Source organism: Amia ocellicauda, chromosome 23, assembly GCF_036373705.1.
Source record: "Amia ocellicauda isolate fAmiCal2 chromosome 23, fAmiCal2.hap1, whole genome shotgun sequence".
Taxonomy (NCBI): domain Eukaryota; kingdom Metazoa; phylum Chordata; class Actinopteri; order Amiiformes; family Amiidae; genus Amia; species Amia ocellicauda.
In genome coordinates this window covers 15,324,472-15,350,906 of record NC_089872.1, presented here as the reverse complement: position 1 = coordinate 15,350,906, position 26,435 = coordinate 15,324,472, and the positions used below count along the sequence as shown (strand labels likewise).

At 37.2% G+C, this 26,435-nt stretch overlaps 1 protein-coding gene across 4 annotated transcripts in view; it reads left to right on the top strand.

Annotated features, from left to right (window-relative positions):
* Window positions 1-26,435, top strand: part of adgrb3 (adhesion G protein-coupled receptor B3) — a 140,051-nt gene that overhangs the window by 1,016 nt on the left and 112,600 nt on the right. For all 4 annotated transcript variants that reach the window (XM_066696770.1, XM_066696769.1, XM_066696768.1 and 1 more), the window contains exon 2: window positions 2,123-2,888. In XM_066696770.1, the coding sequence (XP_066552867.1) occupies window positions 2,138-2,888 (751 nt within the window). In that variant the 5' untranslated portion in view covers window positions 2,123-2,137. The remainder of the gene's footprint in view (window positions 1-2,122; window positions 2,889-26,435) is intronic.

The window sequence follows — 26,435 nt, the reverse complement described above, 5'->3', positions numbered from 1 at the left end:
CATGCGCTTTTTTAATGCAGGAGCTCCGGGCATATCTGAATGCATGATATATTAAATAATGTGCATTAATGAAGCTGGGGCTGTCTTTAAGATGCCGTGTGCGATACTGCGTGTTGCGTCCCAGAAAATAAACCAACAGAAATGAAATCAGTGCGCTTCCATAACGGAATAAAATACACACATGTTGTCAATGATGCTGGGATGTAAAAGGCATCCTTTTCCAATACATATTAAGCTATATTTGCGGAGTCTCCAGACACCATCTTCTCTCCATTGGGTTTCACCGCCTACACATTGACACTGCGTACAGCTGCATTGCCTACAGGATTCATGCAAGCAGGACAGCTCTCTCTCTCTCTCTCTCTCTCTCTCTCTCTCTCTCTCTCTCTCTCTCTCTCTCTCTCTCTCTTCCCCCTTTCCTCCTGTGTGGTCAGTCTGGACATGTCGATCAGGCTGAAGAATGATGTTCAATGACAACTATCATTACCTCCTTAAGCCGTTAGATGCCTAATTATTTAGGATGGGGAAGACTCCAGGGCCCTGCACATTCAAATTGTAGCTCTATCATCACTGACAGAGGTTTCTATACTTGGGAGCTGGGCTGAACTAATGTCACTGGAAACAAAAAACAACCCCCTAAAATGAAATCTGCTCCCGGAGCTGTGCATGTGAAGTGTGGGGGCTGGTTGTGCATCAGAGCCCTGGACAGCTGGTGTAGAAAATCCAGGCTTTTAGCTCTGAGAGGCAGATTTCATGTGTGTTTGTGTGTGTGTGTGTGTGTGTGTGTGTGTGTGTTACTGCTTTTAATGACGATGAATAACTCCTGAGTTCTTCTGTCTTGTGTTTAGGTACCTTTTCAACCTATTGTGTCGTGTCAATATTGGTGCACTTTCAGTCCAGTACAAGCCCAACAACTAGTAAAACGTGGGATGACTAATACACTGGTACAAATATGTCCACCTATTATTTTTAAGAGAACAGTTTTCATTGTTCACTAAAATATTTCACAATTAGACGTTCTTATTCGAGTTAGAAATTCCAAAACCTAACAAGTGTCCACCATTTGAAATGCCTGAAATGTATTTTAAAAATCTCTCTCCAGTATAATCCAGATGCATCGTTTCTGCCCGACCGGACAGTGTGTCTTGTTGGCTACCTGTCGATTTTAATTGTAGCCCCAGCCCAATATACAATACATGGTGTGTGTGTGTGTGTGTGTGTGTGCGTGTATATATATATATACACACACACACACATATGTTATTAAAAAAATAAAAAATAAAACCGATTTCCTTTTAAATACCTTGAACAAATATAAATTGCAGCACACATTCAGAAGCATACTGATTTTAATACAAAAATAGTCAATCTCCTTTGAAACTCCTTATATATATTTATCCAGGGGTGTCCAGTTTTTTGTTTTTCAATCAGTGCACGGTGATCTGATCAGTGCGAAGTGTTTGATGTAATTGCAGATTTATTTCCACCTCATCCCAATCTATTTTAGGCAATAAGATTAAAAGGGGCAGCGGTTCAAATCATACAACATGTAGCCGTGTTGCAGCCAAGAAAAGTATATGTTATTTATCCAGTATATGTAATGCTTATTTCCAATCTAATAGTTTATTAAGTAGAGCAGCACACACCTTTTGTATAGAAATGGCGCAGTTTGTTGAAAATCGTTGCTTAATTTTACAGGGTTTTGTTTTTAGACAGCACTAAACCTGAGGATATTAAAAACACGGTTTTCTATTGTAACTTAACAGTTTGAATTAAACCGATAGGGCATTGCATATAACCAGTAAAATAAGACTCATTGATCCCTTGCATGTAGTTCAAGAAGGAGAATATTTATCTTTCCAATAAATAGCAACCGCAAGGTGGCACTGTTTGCCCAAAATTAGTTGTATCGCTTTTGAAGAAATTATATATATATATATATATTACACTACGTTGAATGGTAACTTAGACTAGGTCAGGTATTTTCTAAATAATGATGCTAGTAAATCTTTAGAAAATATGCAAAGTGAAAAAAGGACCAAATGTATGCAGTGCCATGTCTGAGATTATTATTTTAAAACTCCCTTAGTGTGTTACTTGCATTTTTATTTCCTTCTTGCAGGCCAAATGACATAGGATGAAGGCTATTCGTAATCTGCTGATTTATATATTTTCCACCTATCTCCTGGTTATGTTTGGATTTACTGGTGCCCAAGACTTCTGGTGTTCCACTTTGGTCAAGGGGGTCATTTATGGATCTTACTCTGTAAATGAGATGTTTCCCAAGAACTTCACAAACTGTACTTGGACGTTGGAAAACCCAGATCCTACCAAATACAGCATCTACCTGAAATTTTACAAACGTGACCTGAGCTGCTCGAACTTCTCTCTTCTGGCTTATCAGTTCGATCATTACTCACACGAGAAGATCAATGATCTCTTGAGGAGCAATGAGTCCATTGTGTACCTGTGTGATTCCAAGAGCACTTACTTATTTCTGCAGTACGACAAGAATTTTGTTCAGCTACGCCGGGTTTACCCTTTCGATTACCCTGGATTGATACACAAAAGAGCAGAAGATCAGAGGTCTGTGTTGGAGTTTTTGGTTTTGAACAAGGTGAGCCCCAGCCAGTTTGGTTGCCAGGTGTTGTGCACATGGCTGGAGAACTGTCTAAAGGCCGAGAAGGGGACGGTGGAGGCGTGTGGGATAGTGTATACAAAATGCAGCTGCCCTCAACATCTGGGAGATGGAGAGTCAGAGAATGCTCTTGTGCTCAATAACGTCGTGTTGCCCTTAAATGCTCAGACTGAGGGATGCCTCACTCCGCAGCTCCGCACTGCGCAGGTTTGCAACCTCAGCGCTGAAGTTAAACGCCCACCAAAGGAGGGTAAGTATATTTATCTCAGTATATTCATATCCAAGGGGAAGGGTAAAGTTCTTATTACAACATATGTGTTTGTTTTTAAATTGCTCTCTTGATTTTAATGATAATGCGAAGTAAATCAACTTGAATGTCCTTGACAAGCATTTTATTATATATATTTGTGTTCTGTCAACACCCCTACCCCCTTTCCCTTCCCTCAAAAATGCATGAAAAATGTGTTTGGCCGGATGCTCATGAAAGATCAAGTCGTTGTTAGCGTGAACTCAAGGGCAATGGTGAGAAGAGGAGTGGGCTTTCAGAGCGATTCCTCCGCTGTCTTGCGATATAGCCAAGCCCACTCTGCACAGGGATTACAGCAGATTGATGGTTGTGTGAAGACCCAAGTTTGACATGACAGCTCAATAGGGGCAGGAAGCAACACTTTCTGTTTAATTTCAACAAGGTGATGTTAACCCCATGGCATGTCTTGAAATGACCTTTGTACAATGATGACAGCAGCAAATCTTTGTTTGTGGCACAAGACATTTCTGAATGTTGTTCCCTGTATACATTTTATTTTTTATTGTTAAACAAAAACACTGTTAACATTACAAATGCAAAATAATTCTAGGCACTCTTTTGTATCTATGCAGCCTAAGATAGATGGAGGAGATATTCAGTCTGAAGAGGGGATTATATTTTTAGACACATATAAAGCTTCTAGGCTTTCAATTATCTCTGAAATCTGTGTTTTCCAATCCTGGTCCGGGGGATCTAAAGTCCTGCTGTTTTTGATCCAACTGAACCTAAAGCATTAATTGAACTAATATTTTGCTTTATTTGACTTAAAATGATTTAAATTACAAACGTTTGAGAATTCGGGTGCCTTATATACTTATGTACCTGACATCTCCAATGGTTTAAAATTATTAATAGGTTCTGATTAGGCCAATTATTAGTTCAATTAAAGGATTGAGGGAACACAAACTAGCAGGGCATTGGGTTCCCAGGACCAGGATTGGGAATCACTGCCTTGAATGTTGTTTTTCTTGCAGCCTTCTGTGGAGAGCATTAACAATATCTTCTGTAGTATACCTTTGACCAAAATGTAAAGGCATGTTGATACAAATAAGGTCTTGTGTTTTTTGTTTTCTTTGTCATTAACAATGCCTGCCTTATTTATTTCAGTTTGCAAAACCAACAAAATCCATACAAAAACCAAACTGGGCATGCCAACCTAGTGTCAAAAAATACAATCACCAACCCACCTATCTGCTTCTCTTTGTTTAGTGACCTGCTTAGGTGGAAAACATGGTCAGTACAATAGGTTGAAAACCCAAGAATAAAGATATTATAGCTTTCGGAGTCAAACTGAGCTACATAGGCTGCATGTCAGAATATGTATTCTCAAACAGTGTTATTGCTCCAGTGTGTTTTCAAGATGTCAGACACAGCTACCCTACGAGCTATGCCTTCTCTCTTAGTTATGTTGTTTTGTTTTTTGTCTGAAAGTGTCATACTCTTCTGGCCTAATTTTGGTTGCTACCACCCTCCCAGTCATCTCTTCTGAGGGCAGTAGTCTCCTGAACAGGTTTAAACTGGTTAGTGCAGATAAAAGCGCTTAATTGCTTTGCAAGGATTCTTTTTTTAATTGCTTCCAATAATTCCTTCCGAGTGGCAGATGGAAATGGCATTCCTTTCAGTCACATATGAACTTTGCGTATTGGTGTTTACATTGTGCACTGTTATCACCTTAAATGTGCACTGATTTCAGACTACTGTTGCAGGGGTTGCGGGGTTGGGACCTCATAGCCATGGCAAAGCATGTCATTGTCGAAGAAGAGAAAAGGAAGAGACAAGTACATGTATTGTCTTAAAATAGACATATATAAATGCCAGTACAATAATCCGAAGATAATGAAACAGACTTAAAAATTCCTTGTTGCCAAGCAGTCACTCTGGCATTTTGTTACTGTGCACTTGCTCACAGTTTTAAAATAATGGCACTCTTGGGAATCGTGTAGGTCTTCTGATCAGATGGAACATGGAGCATCACAATTACTCAAGTTCAGTTTAGCTTAGCGCAGCCCGAGCTTCCTCCGATTCTGTCAGATTCAAATGAAGCATTTAGTGTTTCCTGGCAGAATGAATTGTATTTTCATAAAATCCTAAAGCATAAATCAGGCTGTGCTCCAGAAACTTTCAAAGATGATTTATTTTTACCTTTTCTTGTCTTGAAACATTAGATTGCACCTTAAGAAATACATGCCCTCCTTCTTTGTGCTGCAGCTTTGTTATGCTGCGGCTCTCATCAACATAATTGAAGAGTTACTCAAACGAGAATGTACAGTGGAATTATCAAGTCTAATCTGTCTTCAGTCACTGCTACAACTAGGGTTTAAGTGATAATTTTGCAGTCTATTCCACAGAGCTGTTAGGGTTTTTCACATAATCTACTGCCACATATGAGCAAATTGTAAGAGCTCTTTCATAATTCATTGAAGCCGTGTGTTGAAGGAAACCAAGAACCGCACATCTGAAGGAATATCTTCCAATGTGGACCACTAGTAAAAGTGTCACATCAGGGGAAACCTATAAAAGGAACCTTTCTAAATGTAGCACCATTGTTTTAAATCAACAGTATGTTACTAACAGGTTTGGAGGATGAATGGCAGCTGTGCTCTTCTCTTTAAATATTTTAATTTAATTTTAGCTGAAGATTGTACTTCTGGTTTTAATCTGGATAACCACTAGATCACCAACGATTGAAATGAACACTATCTATCTGTTATTGCATCAGTGTCAGCAAGGGTTTTGCTGATTAGAAGGCAATGATTGGGAACCGTTCACAGGGCTGCTGTTTGATAAAATGGTTCTCTTTGATCTGTCTTAAACACCAGGCAAGAAGGGGGCTATAAATGTAAGATATGCTTAGCTATCCCAGATTTTTGCAATACTGAATTAAGCTATAAAGGTTTTGTCTTTAATGTCTTACCCAGTCTGGGAAATATATGACCTGTAAAATTGCAAGCAATGGCTTTTGTTGAAGAGCTTGCCTACACTGTATACTGACCAATCAAGTTCCTTGTTTCCTGTTCATAGGCTATATATGAGAATTCAATTATTTGTACATTTTAAGATTAGCTCTACTGGCCAGTAAGTGTGAATTGCGTTTAAATAATATGGCTCCATACAGGACAGGAAACATCTGTGTGCTGTAACGAAACAGGTAACTGAAAAGGACTATGGGAATGTACACAGCAGACTAAACTAAAAAATCTTTTGGCCACTGCTGAGCAAAATGATCTGTTCTGTAAACGATCACAAATAAATGTTAATTGTTCTATTGAAAGAAGGAAACTGAAATAGCCCAGTTATGTGACACATTTTCAATGACATGTATATGATGCACTTGCCTTTTGGCCATTGGGGGAGGGTGACTGGATTTTGAACAACATTAATGAATTAACATAATGCTCTTTGAGGGGTTTAACTCCTTTTTACAATGCAGGGTTTCAAATCAGGTAGGATAAAGCATGTAACATATTGTGCCACATGATTTTGAGACAAATGTTTTACAGTATTACATTTAGTTTGACCTGAAAAGAGGTGGGAAATTAAAATATAGGCCTAAATCAATTTCACAGAGATACTTTTGGCTTTTTCCCTTTACACTATTTTGTCAGTCTAGTATATTTCCTTAGTATATCACATTAAAAAACTAAAGTAATGTCGTTTCTGACAGCAGAGAAATGTGTAGAGTACAGAGAGTAGGAAATTCCAGAGCATTCAGATGAGTGTTCAACTTGTTTAGCAAAGCACGAATATTTCTGAACAAGATATCTTAAATCAATGAATGATAATAGACCTTTAAGCAAATACACCTACATGCCAGTGCCTTATGTTGATGTCTCTAGCCCTGCAGGAAGCAATTATTTGATTAGTTAGCTTGAAAACACAAGGGAAACTAGTCTTTGATACCAGACTGGAGTTCACTTGAAATTGATTGGTGTTTGAATTTTTATTGATCGCTAATGCAGGAGAATTAAGGAACAAACCTTTAACATCCTGGGGTTGTTAGATGTCCTTTTTTAAAACTGGCAATAGTGTGCATTTAAAAAAAGAAATACATTAATACACGTGCAGAAGATTGTATGTCATAATATGTATTACATGTGGCAAAATTGCCCCAGTAATCACAGTCTAAATGAAGGATTTCGTTTTCTTGGTTTTTGTTGCCTTGGCAAATGCATAGAGAATGACCAGAGCCAGACCAGCTAGTGCATCATTATTTAACATAACTGGTAGAAAAGCAGTAGGCAGGAGATTGGTAAAAACACAATGTGCCCTTCAAGTTCATCTCAAATGGTGTTCAAATGGATTTAGTCACTGCTGATAGACTCTGATGATCGATGGCTTGGAGCAGTCTAACAACATGACTGGCCTTGTTAGTCTGCCACCTGCAACCATTATCTTTTCTCTTATGAATACTGTTAGACCTTTGTTTTTTTCTCTTGATAGAATGTGTTTGCTTTTGAGGATAATAGTGCTTAGAAATGACATGTCACATGACAGCCTCGGCCCAATTTCCACCTCTATCTCAGGGCATTGCCAAATTCAATAGGATAGACAGTCAGTCCTAATAAAGTATACTTTTCCACTCCTTCGCAGACCTCGAGGCAGAGCAGGAGCAACGGGAGGGACATTTCTCAGAAGAAAAGCATTTTCTCTTGCTTATATCTTCAAATGATACTGATAGTATACCAAAAGGTGTAGGATTTTAAATGATTGTATACATTTAAGACTGTTGCATTCTGAGTAGGCCTATCTACAGTACAATTTTTTATTTCTTTCAACCAAAATACATCTATTTTAACACTTTTCATAATTTTCAACAAAATATGTGGGTAGTCTAGAAAGAAAGGTTTGTTTACTACTTTTATTATATATATATATATATACACATACATATATATACATACATATATATATATATATATACACATACATATATACATACATACATACATACATATACATATGTACATACATATATACATACATACATACATACATATATATATATATATATATATATATATATATATATATATATATACCTTTTTTTTTAATGACATGACTTTCTGATGAAGGAGATCCTAGTATCATTTAAAAAACACTTTGGTTTTTGCCCCAATGAAAAGTGTGATCAGGATCCTAATAGATTCTCCTCTTGTTTGGAAAGTTCCTCGTCACTCTGGCACATTGAAAAGATAGTGAGGGCTTGTATTCGGTTTGGATCACTTTCAGCTCGCTCAGTAGTCAGACTGCGTTAAATTCAGCCCCATTGTTAAATAACACTCTGAGGCCTGTTTATTTTCATTACAACACATCGCGGAGGGGGCTGAAATGAGCCATAATGAATTTGGTGTTTTATGCTAATCTTCTATTATCATTTACAATCTGGTTTGTGACATTCTGTCATTACATCATGAAAACCATCAATTGTCTTTGCATTCATTTGCTTAAAAAATGCAGTATATATGAGATAGAGAGAGAGATACATTTATTTTGTTCAGTTTATTTCCATATTTGTCAAGAGGTTGATTGTTTGAAATGGTAGTTGAAGGCTGAAGTTAAAACTAATTTCTTGGAGTAGAAGATTCTATTACTGCCCATATCTTATCTGGGAAGCTGTTGATTAGATAGTCAGATTTACAGTTATTCTTTTCATTATTTAACGAATGTTGTGTAACGGCTGCAGAAATACAGTTTCATTATATGCTCTGAAATCAATTAGCCGGATTTGTGCATAAACTTTCAGTGGCGTACGGCAGACGTAGATCTGCATTAAAATATGACATTCCATTACCATAACAAGCATTGCTACTTACTCGCAGAGCTGTGCTACTCAAAGCTAATTTACAAAACCAACAAACTGTGTGCTTTGTGGAGGCCTTAATGTATGCACAGAGCAAGCAGAGGTCTCCCATGTAGCCTCATCAATCTGGTTCAACCCGGACCCGAAGAAGCCACCCACTCAGAACGGGAGAGTAATGTAGGATCCATGGCCATTAGTCCTTGGCTTCTCTTGGCGCTGCCTCCACTGGCTGCAGTTCGTTTCTTTTGTGTGTGGTGTAAACCATGCCTAGAGCTAAGGTGAGTGCACTGCATATATTTCACTTCTGACTTGAGCAGAGCAGAGCTTAAATACCAGAGTGATAAGGAAACAAACTAGCACACCAACTTACATCCTCCCTTTGAATAACACCAGTTACGGCTCCCGCATCCTTATATTTGTACCTTCAAAATGTTAATTCAGTGCAATTCAGATGGAATCCCAGAATCAGAACATGGATGTAGTATCCATCACTGTATACATACATAAGCAAGAAACATCTCCACAGGCCTCAGCAATACACACACAAAACAAATCCTTTAAATGCTTTATATTTCTTGTTGCATTTTGCACTTCTCCACCACAGCACATTAACTATATTGCTTACTGTTGCTTAGAGACATGGCACACTACTAGTGTGGTCCCTCCTGCATGAGAGAACAGATATCAGAGACGGCAGTGTGCTTAATACTGTTCTAGGTATCTTTTCTTGTTTTAATACTATGACAGATGCTTAAGTAGATCCATTTTGTCCTATAACATGCATGCATTGGCCTTTAGGAAGCATTTGTTACGCATAACTAAGTTAAATATGAGCCTCCCCCTTTCCCTCATTTGCATAGCATTTGGGGAAACTGAACATCTCTTGTACTTTGAGAAGCTTTTATGTTGAAACGCAGGAAGGTTTAAAGTCCGTGTTAATTTCACAAGCAAGTCACACATCTGAAGCAACCTAATGTATCAAACAAAAACAAAGACAATTGTTTTAAATTGTTATAAACTTGACTTTGATAAAGCAGGAAGCAGCTATTGATTATATATGAAATACAGTCTGAGTCTGCTCTGAGTCAGTTGTATTGAAGCCAGTATAGAGACAGCAGTGTGGAGTAGTGTGGGTCGCTGCTGTTGTACCCTTGAGCAAGATTATTTACCTAGACTGCTCCAAGCAAAAACGCAGCTGTATAACTGGGTAATTGTATGTACAAATAATGTGATATAGTGTAACATTTGTTAGTTGCCCTGGATAAGGGTGTCTGCTTTAGTTATTGTAATGGTGGGGTAGAACAGGAAGGATAAAAACAACAACTTGCATTTACAGAGCTAAACAGTCTATTAATACACTTAATAAATTATAAATTATGTTTTTGTAATTTTGGAAGGTGTTAAGGTGCCAATTAAATTTGGCTCAGTTAACCTTAGAACCACATAGGGCAGCTAATTAGGTCAACAGCTTTTACTTTCCTTGGAAGAAAAACAACGTATTCATATGTTTGTTTCCTGTTAGAAAAAGTATCAATTTTAGTTATGCTGTGTTTAAAGATGGATCTTATGTTTAATGTATGTATTTTCTAATTTCTTTCATATACTGACTATAGATTCATTGGTAAATATAACAGTTTCACTAGCAATTTATTGTGTCAGTCTTATTTTTTTATTTAGCTATCAAATAAAAACAGCCATATTTAAGTCAAGTAATTAAAGTGTTGTGAAAATATACTTCTTACGTTGAATTCTTTATTCAAGATATTCTTTTGAAATATTTGTATTTGACAAACACATAAATATGAATATCTTACTGACTTCATGTGGAGATGGGTTATTTTTAGCATTTTTCTTAGCATGCATTAAAAAAATGCATAGCATAGTTATTTGGAGCTCTCTTGGTAAATGATGTAGATTAAAGTAATTTAGCAGTTCAGCAAAAGAAGGAACAGGAACCTGCTCTGGCTCACTTATATGTTCTCGTTAATCTTGCCTGTTTCACAAATATTTACATTAAAAGGTGAAAAGGCTGCAGAACAATGCAGTGAAAATACTCGCTTTCATCCATTTTAAATGTGCTTTAATATTTATTTGAGTACTTTGTGAATCTGAAAGACAGAAAATGTGCTAATCATAAAGCCCGTGGATTCTGAATATGTGGGGAAGGGGGAGGGTAAAGTTTTCACATTAAGCCAGAATTTGTTCAGTTCAGTTTAAATAATAATCCCATATCCCTCCAAGACAGCTCAGTTAGAGAAATGAAATAATTGTTTGGTGCAGGATTACTTTCATTACACTGCTTAAGCTGTTAGACATTGGCAGTCCAGGCCAGCGCCTTGGATTAAAGAGTTCATTTTTCTTAGAAGTACAGGGTTTAAAGTACTGATACCTGAATATTAGGATTGCATAGTCTGTTATGTTTCTACCCACAGGAAGCTTTGATTGAATAAGGAATAAGTGTATTTAATTAATGGATATACATCGCATTCATTTTGAGTAATTCATTCAATAGATGCTTCAATTATGTTTATTTGTCAATTATGAGAAATTGTTGTAAATACTCGTCATCACACAAAAGGACTGCACATTCATAAGGTTGTAAGAGTTATAACTTTTTACCTAGTGGTCGTGTTCCACCACAGATCAGCCGTAATCTGTATTAGGCCTCATCTAAAAATAGAGGACCCTTTCTTTATTGCTGACATTCATACCTGCCGACGTTGATTGATGGTTCACTTAGGGACACTGCATGGCACGAGCTACAGGTTCAGAAATGACACAATTTCACAGCATGGGCATGAATGACAGAACGTTATGAATAGCTTCTCATTTGTGAGTTTGCAGGTGATTTTTCTTCTCAGATTTTATATGCGCAACAAGATCTTTATTAATGCCAAACTCAGTTTACCTATAACTTATCCTTTGCATGGATTCATTTCACCCACATTTACATTCGTACATAATGGGTATGATTCAACATGTGTAGGCTTCGTAATGAATTTAATTTGATATTCCCACCCTCTATGAAGTGTTGATATTTCAAGCGCTGAAAGGTTGCTATAGCACAAAAATGCAGGTGTATACTCGGTGCAATTTAATACACATATGCCAAAATCTAAAGAGGTGTATGAATATCAATATCGTATACTTGAATTGCACATCAGTCAAAATAGTTACATACAGCCATGATCAGTATTTTGTGATTCCTCTTTGACTTTGATTAAATAGGAGGGCATGCTTTCTGTAGCTTTTCAATAGGTTCATTAACTTATATGATATACATACACTCACCTAAAGGATTATTAGGAACACCATACTAATACTGTGTTTGACCCCCTTTCACCTTCAGAACTGCCTTAATTCTACGTGGCATTGATTCAACAAGGTGCTGAAAGCATTCTTTAGAAATGTTGGCCCATATTGATAGGATAGCATCTTGCAGTTGATGGAGATTTGTGGGATGCACATCCAGGGCACGAAGCTCCCGTTCCACCACATCCCAAAGATGCTCTATTGGGTTGAGATCTGGTGACTGTGGGGGCCAGTTTAGTACAGTGAACTCATTGTCATGTTCAAGAAACCAATTTGAAATGATTCGACCTTTGTGACATGGTGCATTATCCTGCTGGAAGTAGCCATCAGAGGATGGTACATGGTGGTCATAAAGGGATGGACATGGTCAGAAACAATGCTCAGGTAGGCCGTGGCATTTAAACGATGCCCAATTGGCACTAAGGGGCCTAAAGTGTGCCAAGAAAACATCCCCCACACCATTACACCACCACCACCAGCCTGCACAGTGGTAACAAGGCATGATGGATCCATGTTCTCATTCTGTTTACGTCAAATTCTGACTCTACCATCTGAATGTCTCAACAGAAATCGAGAATCATCAGACCAGGCAACATTTTTCCAGTCTTCAACTGTCCAATTTTGGTGAGCTTGTGCAAATTGTAGCCTCTTTTTCCTATTTGTAGTGGAGATGAGTGGTACCCGGTGGGGTCTTCTGCTGTTGTAGCCCATCCGCCTCAAGGTTGTACGTGTTGTGGCTTCACAAATGCTTTGCTGCATACCTCGGTTGTAATGAGTGGTTATTTCAGTCAAAGTTGCTCTTCTATCAGCTTGAATCAGTCGGCCCATTCTCCTCTGACCTCTAGCATCAACAAGGCATTTTCGCCCACAGGACTGCCGCATACTGGATGTTTTTCCCTTTTCACACCATTCTTTGTAAACCCTAGAAATGGTTGTGCGTGAAAATCCCAGTAACTGAGCAGATTGTGAAATACTCAGACCGGCCCGTCTGGCACCAACAACCATGCCACGCTCAAAATTGCTTAAATCACCTTTCTTTCCCATTCAGACATTCAGTTTGGAGTTCAGGAGATTGTCTTGACCAGGACCACACCCCTAAATGCATTGAAGCAACTGCCATGTGATTGGTTGGTTAGATAATTGCATTAATGAGAAATTGAACAGGTGTTCCTAATAATCCTTTAGGTGAGTGTATATATATATATATATATATATATAAGCCAATGGGGGGGAGTCCTGCATGTGTCATGTGCTTCCTCTAGAGCGAGTCATCCCTTGAGGCTTTGGGGGGATGTAGTGCCATTCACGGGTGTATACACACACACATATACATACACAGATTGGGGGCCAAACTAAAAGGAAAAACCTGAATAAATGAGTGGAGGAACATAACGAATGCAGATGCCTTCAAACAGGTGTACTGTGTGATACAATTAAGCAATTAATATCCTATCATGCTCTGTGGCATGTATACAAATGCTGAGCAGGCCCAGTTGACCACGATTTTGGATTAAGATGGCAAGAGGAGATGATCTAAATGACTTTGAAGGAGGGGTCATCAGTACAGGCACGAATGGCAGGGGCTTCCGTCACAGAGACTGCTCAACTGGCTAGTGTTTCAATAGGAACAGTGACTAAAGTTACATCTGCATTTAGATATATGGGAAGACATCAGTAAATAGGGTTGGAAATCGTGGTCGAAAGCGCACATTCGATGGCCCTGATGCTTGTGCATTAGTGCGATATGTAAGGAAAAACAGAAGAGCAACTCTTTCCCAGGTGACTGAGAATGTCAATGCAGGACGTGATCAGACTGTCAGCAAGAACAGTCTGTCGAGAACGACACAGAGAGGATATTATAGTAGGGCTGCAGTGCATAAACCCCTCATTACAAAGACAAATGCACATCTGAGAGTTCAGTGTTGCAACAACTATAGGCACTGGTCTACAGAGATTTTGAAAAAAGTGATTGTCAGATGAGTCATCCTTCACCATATTCTCGACAAGTGGGCGAGTGCATGTGTGGCGACACCAAGAGAACGGTACAGGCCTGACTGCTTGACCCCTACAGTGAGGGGGTCCGGAGGCTCTGTTATGCTATGAGGGGCATTTTCCTGGCATGGTTTGGGTATACTTGTCCCCTTAGAGGGAAGGGTCACTGCAAATCATTACAAAGTTATCCTTTATCCTATGGTGACACATTTCTCTCCTGATGGGAGTGGTCTCTTCCAGGATGACAATGCCCCCATCCACAGGGCACGAGGGGTCACTGAATGGTCTGATGAGTATGACAATGATGTGAATCATATGCTACGACCTTCACAGTCACCAGATCTCAACCCAGTTGAACACCTATGGGAGATTGTGGACCGATGTGTTAGCCAGCACTCTCCACCACCATCATCAAAACCCCAAATGAGGGAATATCTTTTGGAAGAATGGTGTTCATCCCTCCAGTAGAGTTCAGAGACTCGTAGAATCTGTGCCAAGAGCATTGAAGCTGTTCTGGGGCTCGTGGTGCCCAACACCTTACTGAGACAATGTTGGTTTTTCCTTTAATTTGTCACCCGTCTAAATATACTGACACACACACACACATACACACACACACACACACACACACACACACTGAGGCATAGCTAGCTGCAGTCCAGAATTTTCATAGATATCAAAAAGGACACATTTCTCATGACACTATAAGCAGCAACACCAAAGATGTACGATGAAGATAAAAATAAAAATCATTCTGCTTCCACACGGGCTGAAGTGCATTATACATCATAGACTCTGGAGAGTTTGTGAAAACCTTTGAGCAATGTTAAGATAGTTCACAAAGTTACTTCTGTCAGTCACAAACAAGTTTCCTTGAACTGCCAAGATCAAGGTCTGCTTACACATAAGCCTGAATTATTTAAACGTGATGATAATTTGGTATTAATATACTTGTCACATTGTTTATTTAAAATATGAGACTTTATTTTTATGTATTGGGCGTTGAGTTTCAATTACACTCAGGGCAAATTATTTCCTTCTGGCACTGAAAGGCGATGAAAGCTAGTATATATATGTTTTGTATTTCATAATCATCATGCATCAAATTCTATGTCATATAGTTGCTCTGGTTAATTTGTAAAACAAAATTGTATTCCACACTACATATCCTCTGCCACATAACTTTGCTTACTTGAAATGGATTATTCAGTGATCTAAATGATTCAATTTGCATGCGGTTACATTAATGTATAATTAGAAATATAGGAGCAAAATATTTTTTTAATCAGGAAATTAAATATAATTATATAAACGCCTTTGCACTCTAACTTTAAATTGATGTGAGTTTACTGGCATTGTTCTGTTTTACTTGAACATAACAGAAAATAACACAATAGTGATGCTCGTGCGATTCTGACTTTCTAAAGTGAACCACTAATTCATTTGCAGGATGCATCCGAGTGTTATTTGATTCAAGAAACTAGAAGTAATGAGTAACCCTAAACAATTATTATTAATCATCTTCTGCTGCTGCTTCTTCTATTTTTGGTGGTCAGGTCTATTCTAGATTGATAATGATTGTTTAAAGGAGAAGTTTTTATCTCGGTATCTGTGACCTATTTTCTGTCTGGGAAGATGCAGTAACTGCAGTATGAAGACTAATCCTTACTGCTTTGTGTTTTACTTAGTGTTATGTTATGAGTTACAGTATTTTATTTTTACAATTCAAGCAAATTGTCCTTTGATTTCAGAGAAAGCACTTAGTCTTTTGGTATTTTTTGTCTTAGCTTTAGGTAAAGAATATTATTCACGCAGGCATACAGCATGTATATTTGGTATATGTTGGCTAATTTAAAATACTTAAGCGTGGATTTCAATCTTTCACATTTTCTTTGAAGTCTGGCGCTGTGTTATTAAATATTTAGAGGTTTGTAAAAAGCAAACATTTTTAATTTCTTTTTAATGTTGGTAGAAATCACATGAGGATGATATACAGTGCTGTCGTGCTTTCTATGTCCTACTGTGCATAAAAGTGAAATAATTGTCTTTTGTAAACTATATATAAATATTTAATTTATTTCTGATCTGTGAATTGGTTCATTTGTTGACTTTTTAGGATGGACATTTTAGTATAAAAGGGGAAATCTAGAGGACATCTATAACTCAAATGATACAAAAACATTAGAAAATGCAGTTAACATGCATTTCAATCAAAACAGGATAGAATAAGAACACTTTTGTTACAGTTACACCATATCGATTTCTATCATTCCTGTGTGGTACAGATAGAGTTCAAACATATTTCAAAGTTCAGATCCAGCTTTAAAATAATGTCTGAAATCCTTAGAAGAAATAGGATTTTAAAAATAACTCAGGAGTTAAATGCCCTACATCAGCATAACAATAATACTCATAGATGAGATGGAATACATTTTCATGCAGCACGCCTCTATAATTTCATAAATTACACAGGCTTTTACGATTTATGAGGTTAGGGTAAGTGGACTTTCCAAATCAAAGCAAGGGCCAGTGCTGCTTTGTTCTCATTTTCTTCCAACATCAAAGAGAATACGGTGTGAATACAACCATTTATAGTAATCATTCTTTAAAGATGAAGAAGCCTAATCCTGCCTCTTCCTTTTACAAGTGAGATTTGAATATTGTTTGAAGAAAATAAAAAAAGCATTTTCTTGCCTTCCCTCTGTATTTATCTGCTGTTTTCAATTTCCAGTTATTTCATGCAGATTTTTGTATAGTTGTGAAAAGTGTTGCAAGGATACACTGCAGTTGAACTGGACTGCTTACTGCACTGCAACTATATAAGGATGTTGCATAAGGCAAAGGGCGACATCACAAAGAATTAGCCTAATCCCCCGTTCGTATTCTTGTGAGCTGCAGTATGTAAATGACACAGTGTACGTGTACGTCTCCAAGCATGGGCATGGGCATCTGTTTTCTTATTAATAGCCTGTGCGGTGTGCTCCTGTGTGTGACATACAGTCATTACAGTGGAATTGTCTGAAATGTGCATTTAACTTGTTCAGTATTATTTAGAGTAATTCAAAATTGTGACACTTGGCAGTCTATACTTACTCATTGGATCATTGAATATTATTATAGATACCCAAGGGGATGTTTTCCATCACATACAAAAAACACCAGCTTGACTTGACTGCTTCCCCCCACTCCAGCCTGCAACATGACATAAGGACTCTACTTTCTGTATGACACCAGTACCAGGATTGATAAAATGCATGAGAGTGTCTCCTATTGTTTCATGCATTTCCACATTTGTGTGAAGCACATTGTAGTTGTACCTGATCATTACATTTCAATCATCACAGCTTTTCTCATCTCAGATAGGGATGTGTCTGCAATCCTTTGCATTGTATATGTACTCACGATGTCAACAGGCTCCTCTGAATTTAGTATTAGAATGAAGATAGATAGAAAACTCCATAATGCAAGACTAGTATATCATCACATTGGTCTTACATGTCATTGATACACAGGAGTTTTTTGAGAACAAGTATTTGTCACCGTGTAGCAGTTATTTTACACCCTTACTATAAGAACATCCTGTCGGAAGGACGAGCACCGTGGCGAAGTCCGAGAGATAGCAATGTTGAATTGGACATGGACATTAGCTGGCTTCAGCTATATTGGGCACCTGTGACACTAATTGGGTCACTGAGATTGTAATTGCGAGACAGTGCTTGCAAACACTGTACTTGCTTAGGAGCTCATCCCTATAGTGATCATTTATGACTCAGTCCATGCAATGCTGGATTCGGTCATGTCAGCTTCATCAGAGTTAATTTAACAGGTAATGAGGACAAGAGACTGCTCCCACCTTCAGTGACTTCATAAAATACGCACCAACCCAATGAGAATTCCTCCCTCGAAATATCAGTAAGGCCTTCCGAGTTTCCTTTATCCGTGGTCACTGACATTAGTGGTGTTTACATGCAAGATTAAACCCCCCGATTGTCACACAAAGCGTGCATTTATCATGCCACCCACTAATGACAGATCATGTGTTATGCTGGAAAGAATATCAAAGACTTGGAAGTCGTCACACTTCGGTAACACAGCACACACATTAGCGCAAATCAGCCAGATGAGCGCATGGCAACCGCAACGACAGCTGTAGCAAATATTCACAATATGTTACTGAAATTACATGTACTTCCCCTATATGAAGATTGAGACTTCCCCAGCATGTGTGTGTGTGTGTGTGTGTGTGTGTGTGTGTAAATGGACTATACACCTAACCTTGTCCTACAGCACTTCTTTGGGTAGATGGCCGGAGTAAAACCATCTCACAATCTAGCTACCATAGAGAGAAGCTGGTGTCCCACCTGAGTTCTGTCCACTGATTTAAGGTTCAGACTTTTGGTATTTAAATGTTTTGAATACTTCTTCTTGAACCACTGATATACATCCAGTTTTGTGACTTGCCTTTATTGTACTGGTTGATCAAATTGTTGCCATTGGGGCAGTCATGGACTTCCTGTATACACATTGTGTGAATCGTAGCCCCACTTTGGCACGAGTCCTTCAAAAACTAGATCAAATGCACTACAACACAAGACTGCTGTTGAATAAATGTGATATTTATCCACAACCATGCTGATGTATCACCAGCATACACCCAGCGGTTCTGTTTTTAAACCAGAACCGAGATTTCATTTTTGTTAAGAAAGGTTAAAATCAAAAAAGGAAGGTCAGGCGTTGCCTTTGAAGAACAGAAACAAAAGCAATGTGTGGACAGAGCCCTCAACATTTTTGAGTTTCGAGAGATAAGGTTTTGATCTCATCCACAAGCAATCATTATGCACTCTGATAATGTGGTAGACAAGTAGTTCTATGTGCCTCCCTTTTTTAATTGGCATCAAAACATATTGAACAGATTATTTGTGAATAAAATGATAGACCTCTTAAGGGATACTTGTATGTGCTCCTTTTGGGGAAAGACAGCGCAGCTAATTAAGCCTACTGAGCTTGACATTCATGTCTGATTAACTTAATATAAGGGTCCCTTAATTATTTTTTAATTACAAAGTGACAAGTGCTGTGTCCTGATTCAGGCACATTTGGTTGAACTTTTCAGTAGATGATGAAATCCACGATGAAAACCATCTCCTCTGGATTTTAGGTAGGACACTAGTTTCTTTCTAAAGGGATTTTCATAATTGGTCATTAAGAGTAAAAATGTCATTTGGAGAAACTGGAATGGTGGATCATCACTTATTTCTCACACTTGCCCCCACTTTCCTTTGAAGTGAAATTATGCTTTTATATATGCAGGCAGTCAGGTTTTTGTAAGTAGACCACAGTTAGAGTGGAAATTAAGTTATTGTATTAAAAAAAGAATATGAATTTGATTTTAGTCCTCCAGTTTTGATGTTATGGGTTTCCTGCCTCTTTAATTAGACTATGCCAAGGGATCAACTTGTAATGTATAATGTACCAACAGGTGACAGTTTATCCTAGACAACTTGCTACTGTGTGGTTGACTGTTTTATGTTGATAGTAAAAAAATAAAGGTAGTTTCTTAATAAGTAATCTGGTACAGTGCTGTTGAATCATTGATGTAGAAACTGTGATGTACAGGAGGCAGAGCTCTTCTTCCCTCAACGGTTCAGTTTATTGTCAAAGGATTTTTGAAAGCTTTTCATTTTAATGAGAAAGCTTCTCCCTTTTATGTAGATTGTTGAGGTGCACACAAACAGCATTTATATTCAGGGCTGCCAAGTGTTCAAGGTCATTGCAGAGAACCGAATTGAGAAAAGACTCAAAAACATGCACAGGACTAGGCCCCAATATCGAAATGGGCCTCTAAATCAGAACACCCATCAAAGTCTAATATTGCTTAATGGCAAACAACATGGCTGTGTGGAAGTGCATTAAACACACACAGTGAAAGGTTCTGACAAATCTAATAGAGCGTATACCCATTGTCACTTGTGTCATTTTACCCCCTTGAACCTGGACTGAAAAACAAAACATATTATTGTTGGTGGCTTATTTTTAGGTATGTTTGAATGAGGTGTATTGAAAGATATTGACTACAAGCACTACTGAATATATTCTTTAAGGAATTCTTTAAGGCCTTGTGACATGCATCACATTATCACTTGCATTTTTATTTAAGTAAGGGTACTGTGCAATCTTAGAAACCGATAAAAAATATAGAATAAAATATAGTGACATCTTCATTCACTTTTGATTCACTGATGCTGTTATTTCATTTTCTGGATTTTATCTTGAGGTAATACTTTATAAGCATGTCAGAAAAGTATTCTGGAAAGTTGTCTCATTTTAATATTAAGAAACGTTTAGAGATTGTGCTTAGCATTATACAGATGTATAGAAACATATAGGGACTACAGACCAGATGTCTTAACCGAAGAGTTAATGCCTTATGTGTTGTACAGGACACTTAAAAGAGTGTTTTCATCTGTTAGTAACAAACACACACACACACACACACACACACACAATAGCTTTCCTAGCCACTTTCAATATTGTCTAACTCATAACTTTACCCATTAGCTAAGTGCAAGAAATTGATTGACATGTCTAAATATCAGTTCTATTTGGTTTCTAATAAATTCCATAGCATACAATTATACTCATACATTTCAGTTTCCAGGGACTGATTGAGTCTAATGAATCGGCTTGGAAGGAAAATACATTAAATTATGTATAATTTGAAATAGTCATTTTCTATTTGGTTTGTGTTTTTCTTTGAGTGTCTATTTTTGAAAACTTTAATTAGAGAACATTGAAAGTGGAAGGTTCCATCTGATAATGCAAAGTCAACTGACACAGAGGTGCCTTTCATCTCTGCCACTCTGTGGCACTTCTTTTCTGCATGAATGGGTTTAAAATTGTAAGGAAGTGCATTTAATTCACCACGGCAGTAATCAGCCACCATTTCATGTAACAACAAACAGACTGAACTTTGATTACCTTTTTCAGTTTTATGGAGTACAATATTTTATCAATTCATCAGAGTTCCTCATCTATATTCTTCCATGAGGGAATTGAAATATGAAAGCATTATGTAATTGGTGAAACTAGTTAAAGCAATCAGAGTTTGTGGAATCAATTTATGACAATTTTACAATTTTCACATTATCTGTGTTATTAACAGCATATGCATTATTTTGTGCTTTTCTCAGCTGTTTTCCGGCTTCTATAAAAACTTTTGATATACAGCTCATATGGACTAATCTACACTGCTCATTAATTTATTATTAATTTAGTTTTGGTTCATTGACTGATTTATCTTTTAGCATTTCTAAACATTATGGTCATGTAGTCATTTAGTTAATTAATTGTACTGCAGTACAAGTATTAGCCTGCATTTGCTTTTCGGTTTATCAGCTGTTATTTATGCACTTGGAGGAAGTTACACTCAAAACTCCCCTGAAGTACCGGCTGGATTTAACATCAGGAGGTGCAGTAAACAAACAGCAGTCTAAAAAACAAATGTTGCATTGAACTATAGGGGACATTGCTGGCAGCATATCTAAATTGGCTGATATTGACACACAAATCAAACAGTTTCCTATGCGGTACTCCGGCAGGGCACAAGATGTTTCCAGCAAGTAAATTTAATGTAATGTGACAAATGGATCGCAAGGGCTCTGGATGCTGTCCCAGCCTACAGAATCAATATGATACCCCCCAGCTAGTCCAAACTTACTTTTGAAACCCCTCAGTCTTTACATCATCCAAAGCATTAAATATATAATGACTTTCTGTGAGGCGTCTAAGAACTGTGATTAGGCTTTTTTGTCAATGTTTTGGCATGTTACGTGTCTGCATGTCGTTGCCACCAGTTATCGGTGCTTGTAGTTTGCATGCACAGGCTACCAATCGATAAAGATAAAGTTATTCATATTATTATTAAAAAAAAAAAAATGAAGCATGTCCTGTTTTTAAATGTAACAATGACAAATGTACTGTAACACCGTTTGCAATCACTAGCATCTTCATGAATGTCAGCGAACAAGCAATACATTTGAACATTTGAGATTTATGTCGTGATGATGCTGATAATACCACATTTAATGACCATAGAAAAGAGGAAGAGATAAGCACCTTTTAAGATGTCAGTTGTGAATCCTTTTCTTTTTTTTTCAATTTTTGGTCCATAGTGAGGACGCTGTCTCTATTTGCATGATACAGTCATAGTGATCATAGCCATCAAAAGGAATTAAAACCTCACACTTTGTGCTGGGAGGGGGGAGACCAAAGGCAAGATGAATGACTAATTTAATGCAGGCTTTTTTCCCAAAAGTGCCAGAGGGGACAATTCACAAGGAATCACTGCTGCAATCTATTGAGAGTTACTGTGGAAATTATGATTGACGAGTGATTATTCCCGTTGTTTATCGAATTTCATTTTAAACATTCTGTCTTTTTTTAAGCTCTCCAGAGACAACAAATTAAAAACATATTGTGCCGTTTCAAATTGAGTGGTTTCTCTTTTCTCCCAGCGATATGTGTTAAGATGACTTCAGCATTTCAGCCTATGACAGACCAATTCCTTAATGACCTATTTCATGCACAGCTGTATCTTGAGTCTTGAATGTTCACTTTCTGAATCGTATCTCTTTATTCTTCTCTGCTAAACCTACTATAAATTAGATGGGAAGATGTTATAGGATCTATTAAAAAACAAAAATAAAATCTGTTTATATTAGAAACAGCTGAGTAGGAAATAGAAAGTATAGCAACTGAGGACCTAGCTGTTAGCAGGCTGACTTTTTGATTTCTGATTTAACTCATTTATGATTATAATTTGTATTCTCATAGTCTTGTCAATTCCATCAGGATAACTTGGCCGTACATTTTCAATTGTTTTGTGTTCATGATGAGATTTGCTGCATGTGTTGAATTGAATCTATGTGTTTTGACATTTGTAAGCAAGTTTTTCAAGCATTTTGTGTCTGTGCACTATTGTTTTATGTTACCTTCTGTACCTTACTTCATACAGGTGCTCAGACCTCTATTCCCATGAGAAAAAAATACTTTTACAAGGACGGTTTGATATATGTGTGTGACAGTAGCATCAATCAGGGTTGAAAAGCTCTTTGTTGATGCAACTAATAGTCTTTTCACACACAGCAAGGACACCAAAAAGATGTGCCAGTATTTTATGAGGAAATGCCAACACCACCTGCTTATAGAAGCTTGACAGCAAATGGCAGCAGAGCCCGAGTGTGCAAGGAATGCATAGCAGCTTCCACAGACATATATTGAGGGTGATTTGTTAGATCTTAATGTTAAGAATTGGATATGCCGCTGACTAATTAAATCATCCAGAAAGGCTAAAGGTTCCAGAGGAAATTTCACACTGCCGACATTCACTGCTTTTATATCATGATTATATCTAATAACAGGATTAAGCAAAAGGGTCTACTTGCCCATTTTGACAAAAATAGATATTATTGCCTCTTCACCCAAACGTGATGAGGTTAGCTGTTAATATGTATTGCCCAAGTTGTTGTTAATTCCTGAAAACTTCTGAAGTTTGGCCAGTTCTAGCAGAGATGACTCATAGTCTGTGTTTATATGAACTGTATATTGTACTTTGCCTGAATACATTTTTTTATTCTTCAGTTATAGGAACAAAGGTTTTTTTTCCCTTTCAATTTTTGAATACATTATTTTAAAGGCCCCTTTTTAAACCACCCACCATGTAGATCCTTGCTATGGCATTAGATATCACATACATTGTGCTCAGACTAGTACCACTGAATAGTAAAACAGGCTTTTTCATCTCCTGTTCCACATTGCTGCCCAGAAGCTACAAAATTATGTAGAACTGCTCTTCAAAGATTCAAGAGTCTGGCAACTTGGTTATGTACTGCACTCTCTGTACAAGACACCCAAGAATGTCACTGGCAGGAGACAGAAAGCACATTGACAATGTCTGCGAAATCACTGGAGCTCGGAGAGAATAAGAGGTGACAAAAGGGGAAAAAACAAAGAAACATGAGACAAAATAGTGAATGGAAATCCATAACAAAATGTGCTTAATATGCGTTTATTATTCAAAAATATATAACTTTAAAATCTGTATCATATAATAGTACAAAACATACAAAGGAAGTTAATTTATTTATTTTTGTAGATCATAGTATTGTTTGCTAATTAATTAAGAGAGGTGAACTGGTATTGTTTTGCCCTCTCTGACAATGGTGCACCAGATATGAATCAGAAATCAAGTCTCTCCTATGGAGTTTGTATTGCTATGGTAACCATTTTTCAGAAAGGAACCCTATTAAAAAAAACTAAATCTGTACATAGATAGTATCCAAAATGAAGTCTTGCGGGACTTGGCTAATCAATATAATCTGAGTGTATTTTAGTCAATATTTACATACTGGTGGTGGGATTGGAAGATTGTTTATTTCAAATAAATAAATGAACTAACTAAATGTTTTTTTTTTTTTTTTTTTATAATAAAATGCGTAATTATAATAACTATATTGTTATTGTACCAAAACTGTATATCGCATTTCACAAAATATGTCTTAAGATCCAATGATGTGCCATGAGAATACACTGGAATGCGAATTGAGACTTTGTTCAATATTTTAACTGGAGTACGTCTGCACAATCATACAGGAAACAGTTTGATCTGTGTAGCTTCATTCTCACATGTAAGCCAGGATTTGCATATGAGCTTTAAAGACATCCTCGGGGAGTAAGCAACCGTATGTTGGTTCGTAATTAAATTGTATTAATTTTGTTTCTGCAGTTTGTTTTCTTATAGCTCGCGTGTTTTTGAGACATACAACTGACTGCGGAGGCACAGATATCCTGGATAAAGTGTAGGAAACAATAACACTATTGAGTAGAACATGAACATTTTCTTTTAAATTACTTGAAATATGTAATACTCAGAGTCAGTGACTTTAAAAATACTCACACAGCTAATTTGGGGTTTAACAGAATTAATTATTGATAAGCAGACTTATTTTAGTTTCTATGTAATGTGCAGAAACATGTAAAAAATACATGAGATTTGGCTGTTTTGGGGTCTAAAGGATGTTTTGTTTGTTTGTTTTTTTGGTGACTAGTCACAATCACAAGTTTGCTTAATTTAGATGCCCTTATTAACAATATTTTGCTTCATTTATAGTTATATATATAACCAAGCAAATACAAAGTCTTAGATTTTTCTCCCGTTTTCTTTCTCCTTCTACAGGCAGGCATGATCTTGAAATCTGATTTTGGAATCCTTGAAATCAAGATCATTGTTCAAAATAAGATCGAATACAGCAAAACATAACCACTACACATGTGCTTAACTTTTTAACCAACAAATACTGTAAAAAGCATGTCTTGTGTTCATGTCAAATTCTGTTAAAGACGATGATGATGTCCCCACTAATTCCATATGTCTGTGTATCTCCATATGGTTTAACATGCAGCTAGCAAAAGTCCAAAAGTCTGCTTGATTTTGCTCTACAGTAAAACAGTGTCAGGAAGCGATTTGTTATAGAACGAGTCAGAGTCGATGATTATTAGTACTGAACAATACCTGTTGTTTTACCATGTGTCCAAATACTATAATATGTGATACAAAATAACTAAGGATCAACATGGATTGCAATTACTGTAGATATAAGTAGATATCATTCCATTTGGTGTGATAAATATTGACGATATGGTATGGATGAAACATATGGTATGAATTCAGCCAACTCATATTGGAAACATATTTTGTATGAATTATATGAAGAAGGTTTAACTACAGATTGATTTTTTTCCGCAGATACTAGTAATTTCTCCTTCCCCTTTTTTGACATACAACAAAGTTTGGTTATGTAACAGGAGAAGGTTTTGTCAGTGCACCCTTTCAACAATGCTTAACCCAGCTTTAATTACACTTTTCAAGCATGCTTTTGCAGTGTTGCATCCTTAAGGTGAATTGTATCTTCCGTTTACCATAGCACAATGTGCCCTCCAGTGTGTTTTGCACCTCCTGTAATTTGCATGGCTTATCTGCGGCTGTTGAGGAGTATTTCTTTGAGTTATATTGGCAGTGACATATATTGCTGGCTCTACAGTAGAATGTGTGTTACGGAGGGGAATGAATTCAAGCGTATTGGTGGATTGCTTACCCACAATGGCGAATCCAGAACGGTTAAAGGAGGAAAGACACATACTGTAACACATTAAACTACTTATATTATTTTATTTGCTTGTTGAGTAATACTTATTCATGTCTGCCTAGCCTGTTAAGCTGAAAACGAATGACAATTAATTGCTGTACCATCACTGATGTTCATTGGTCAAAATAGTGCATTACTACAGTCTTCGTTCCTCAGTTTGTCGTGTTTAAAGATTGATTACTT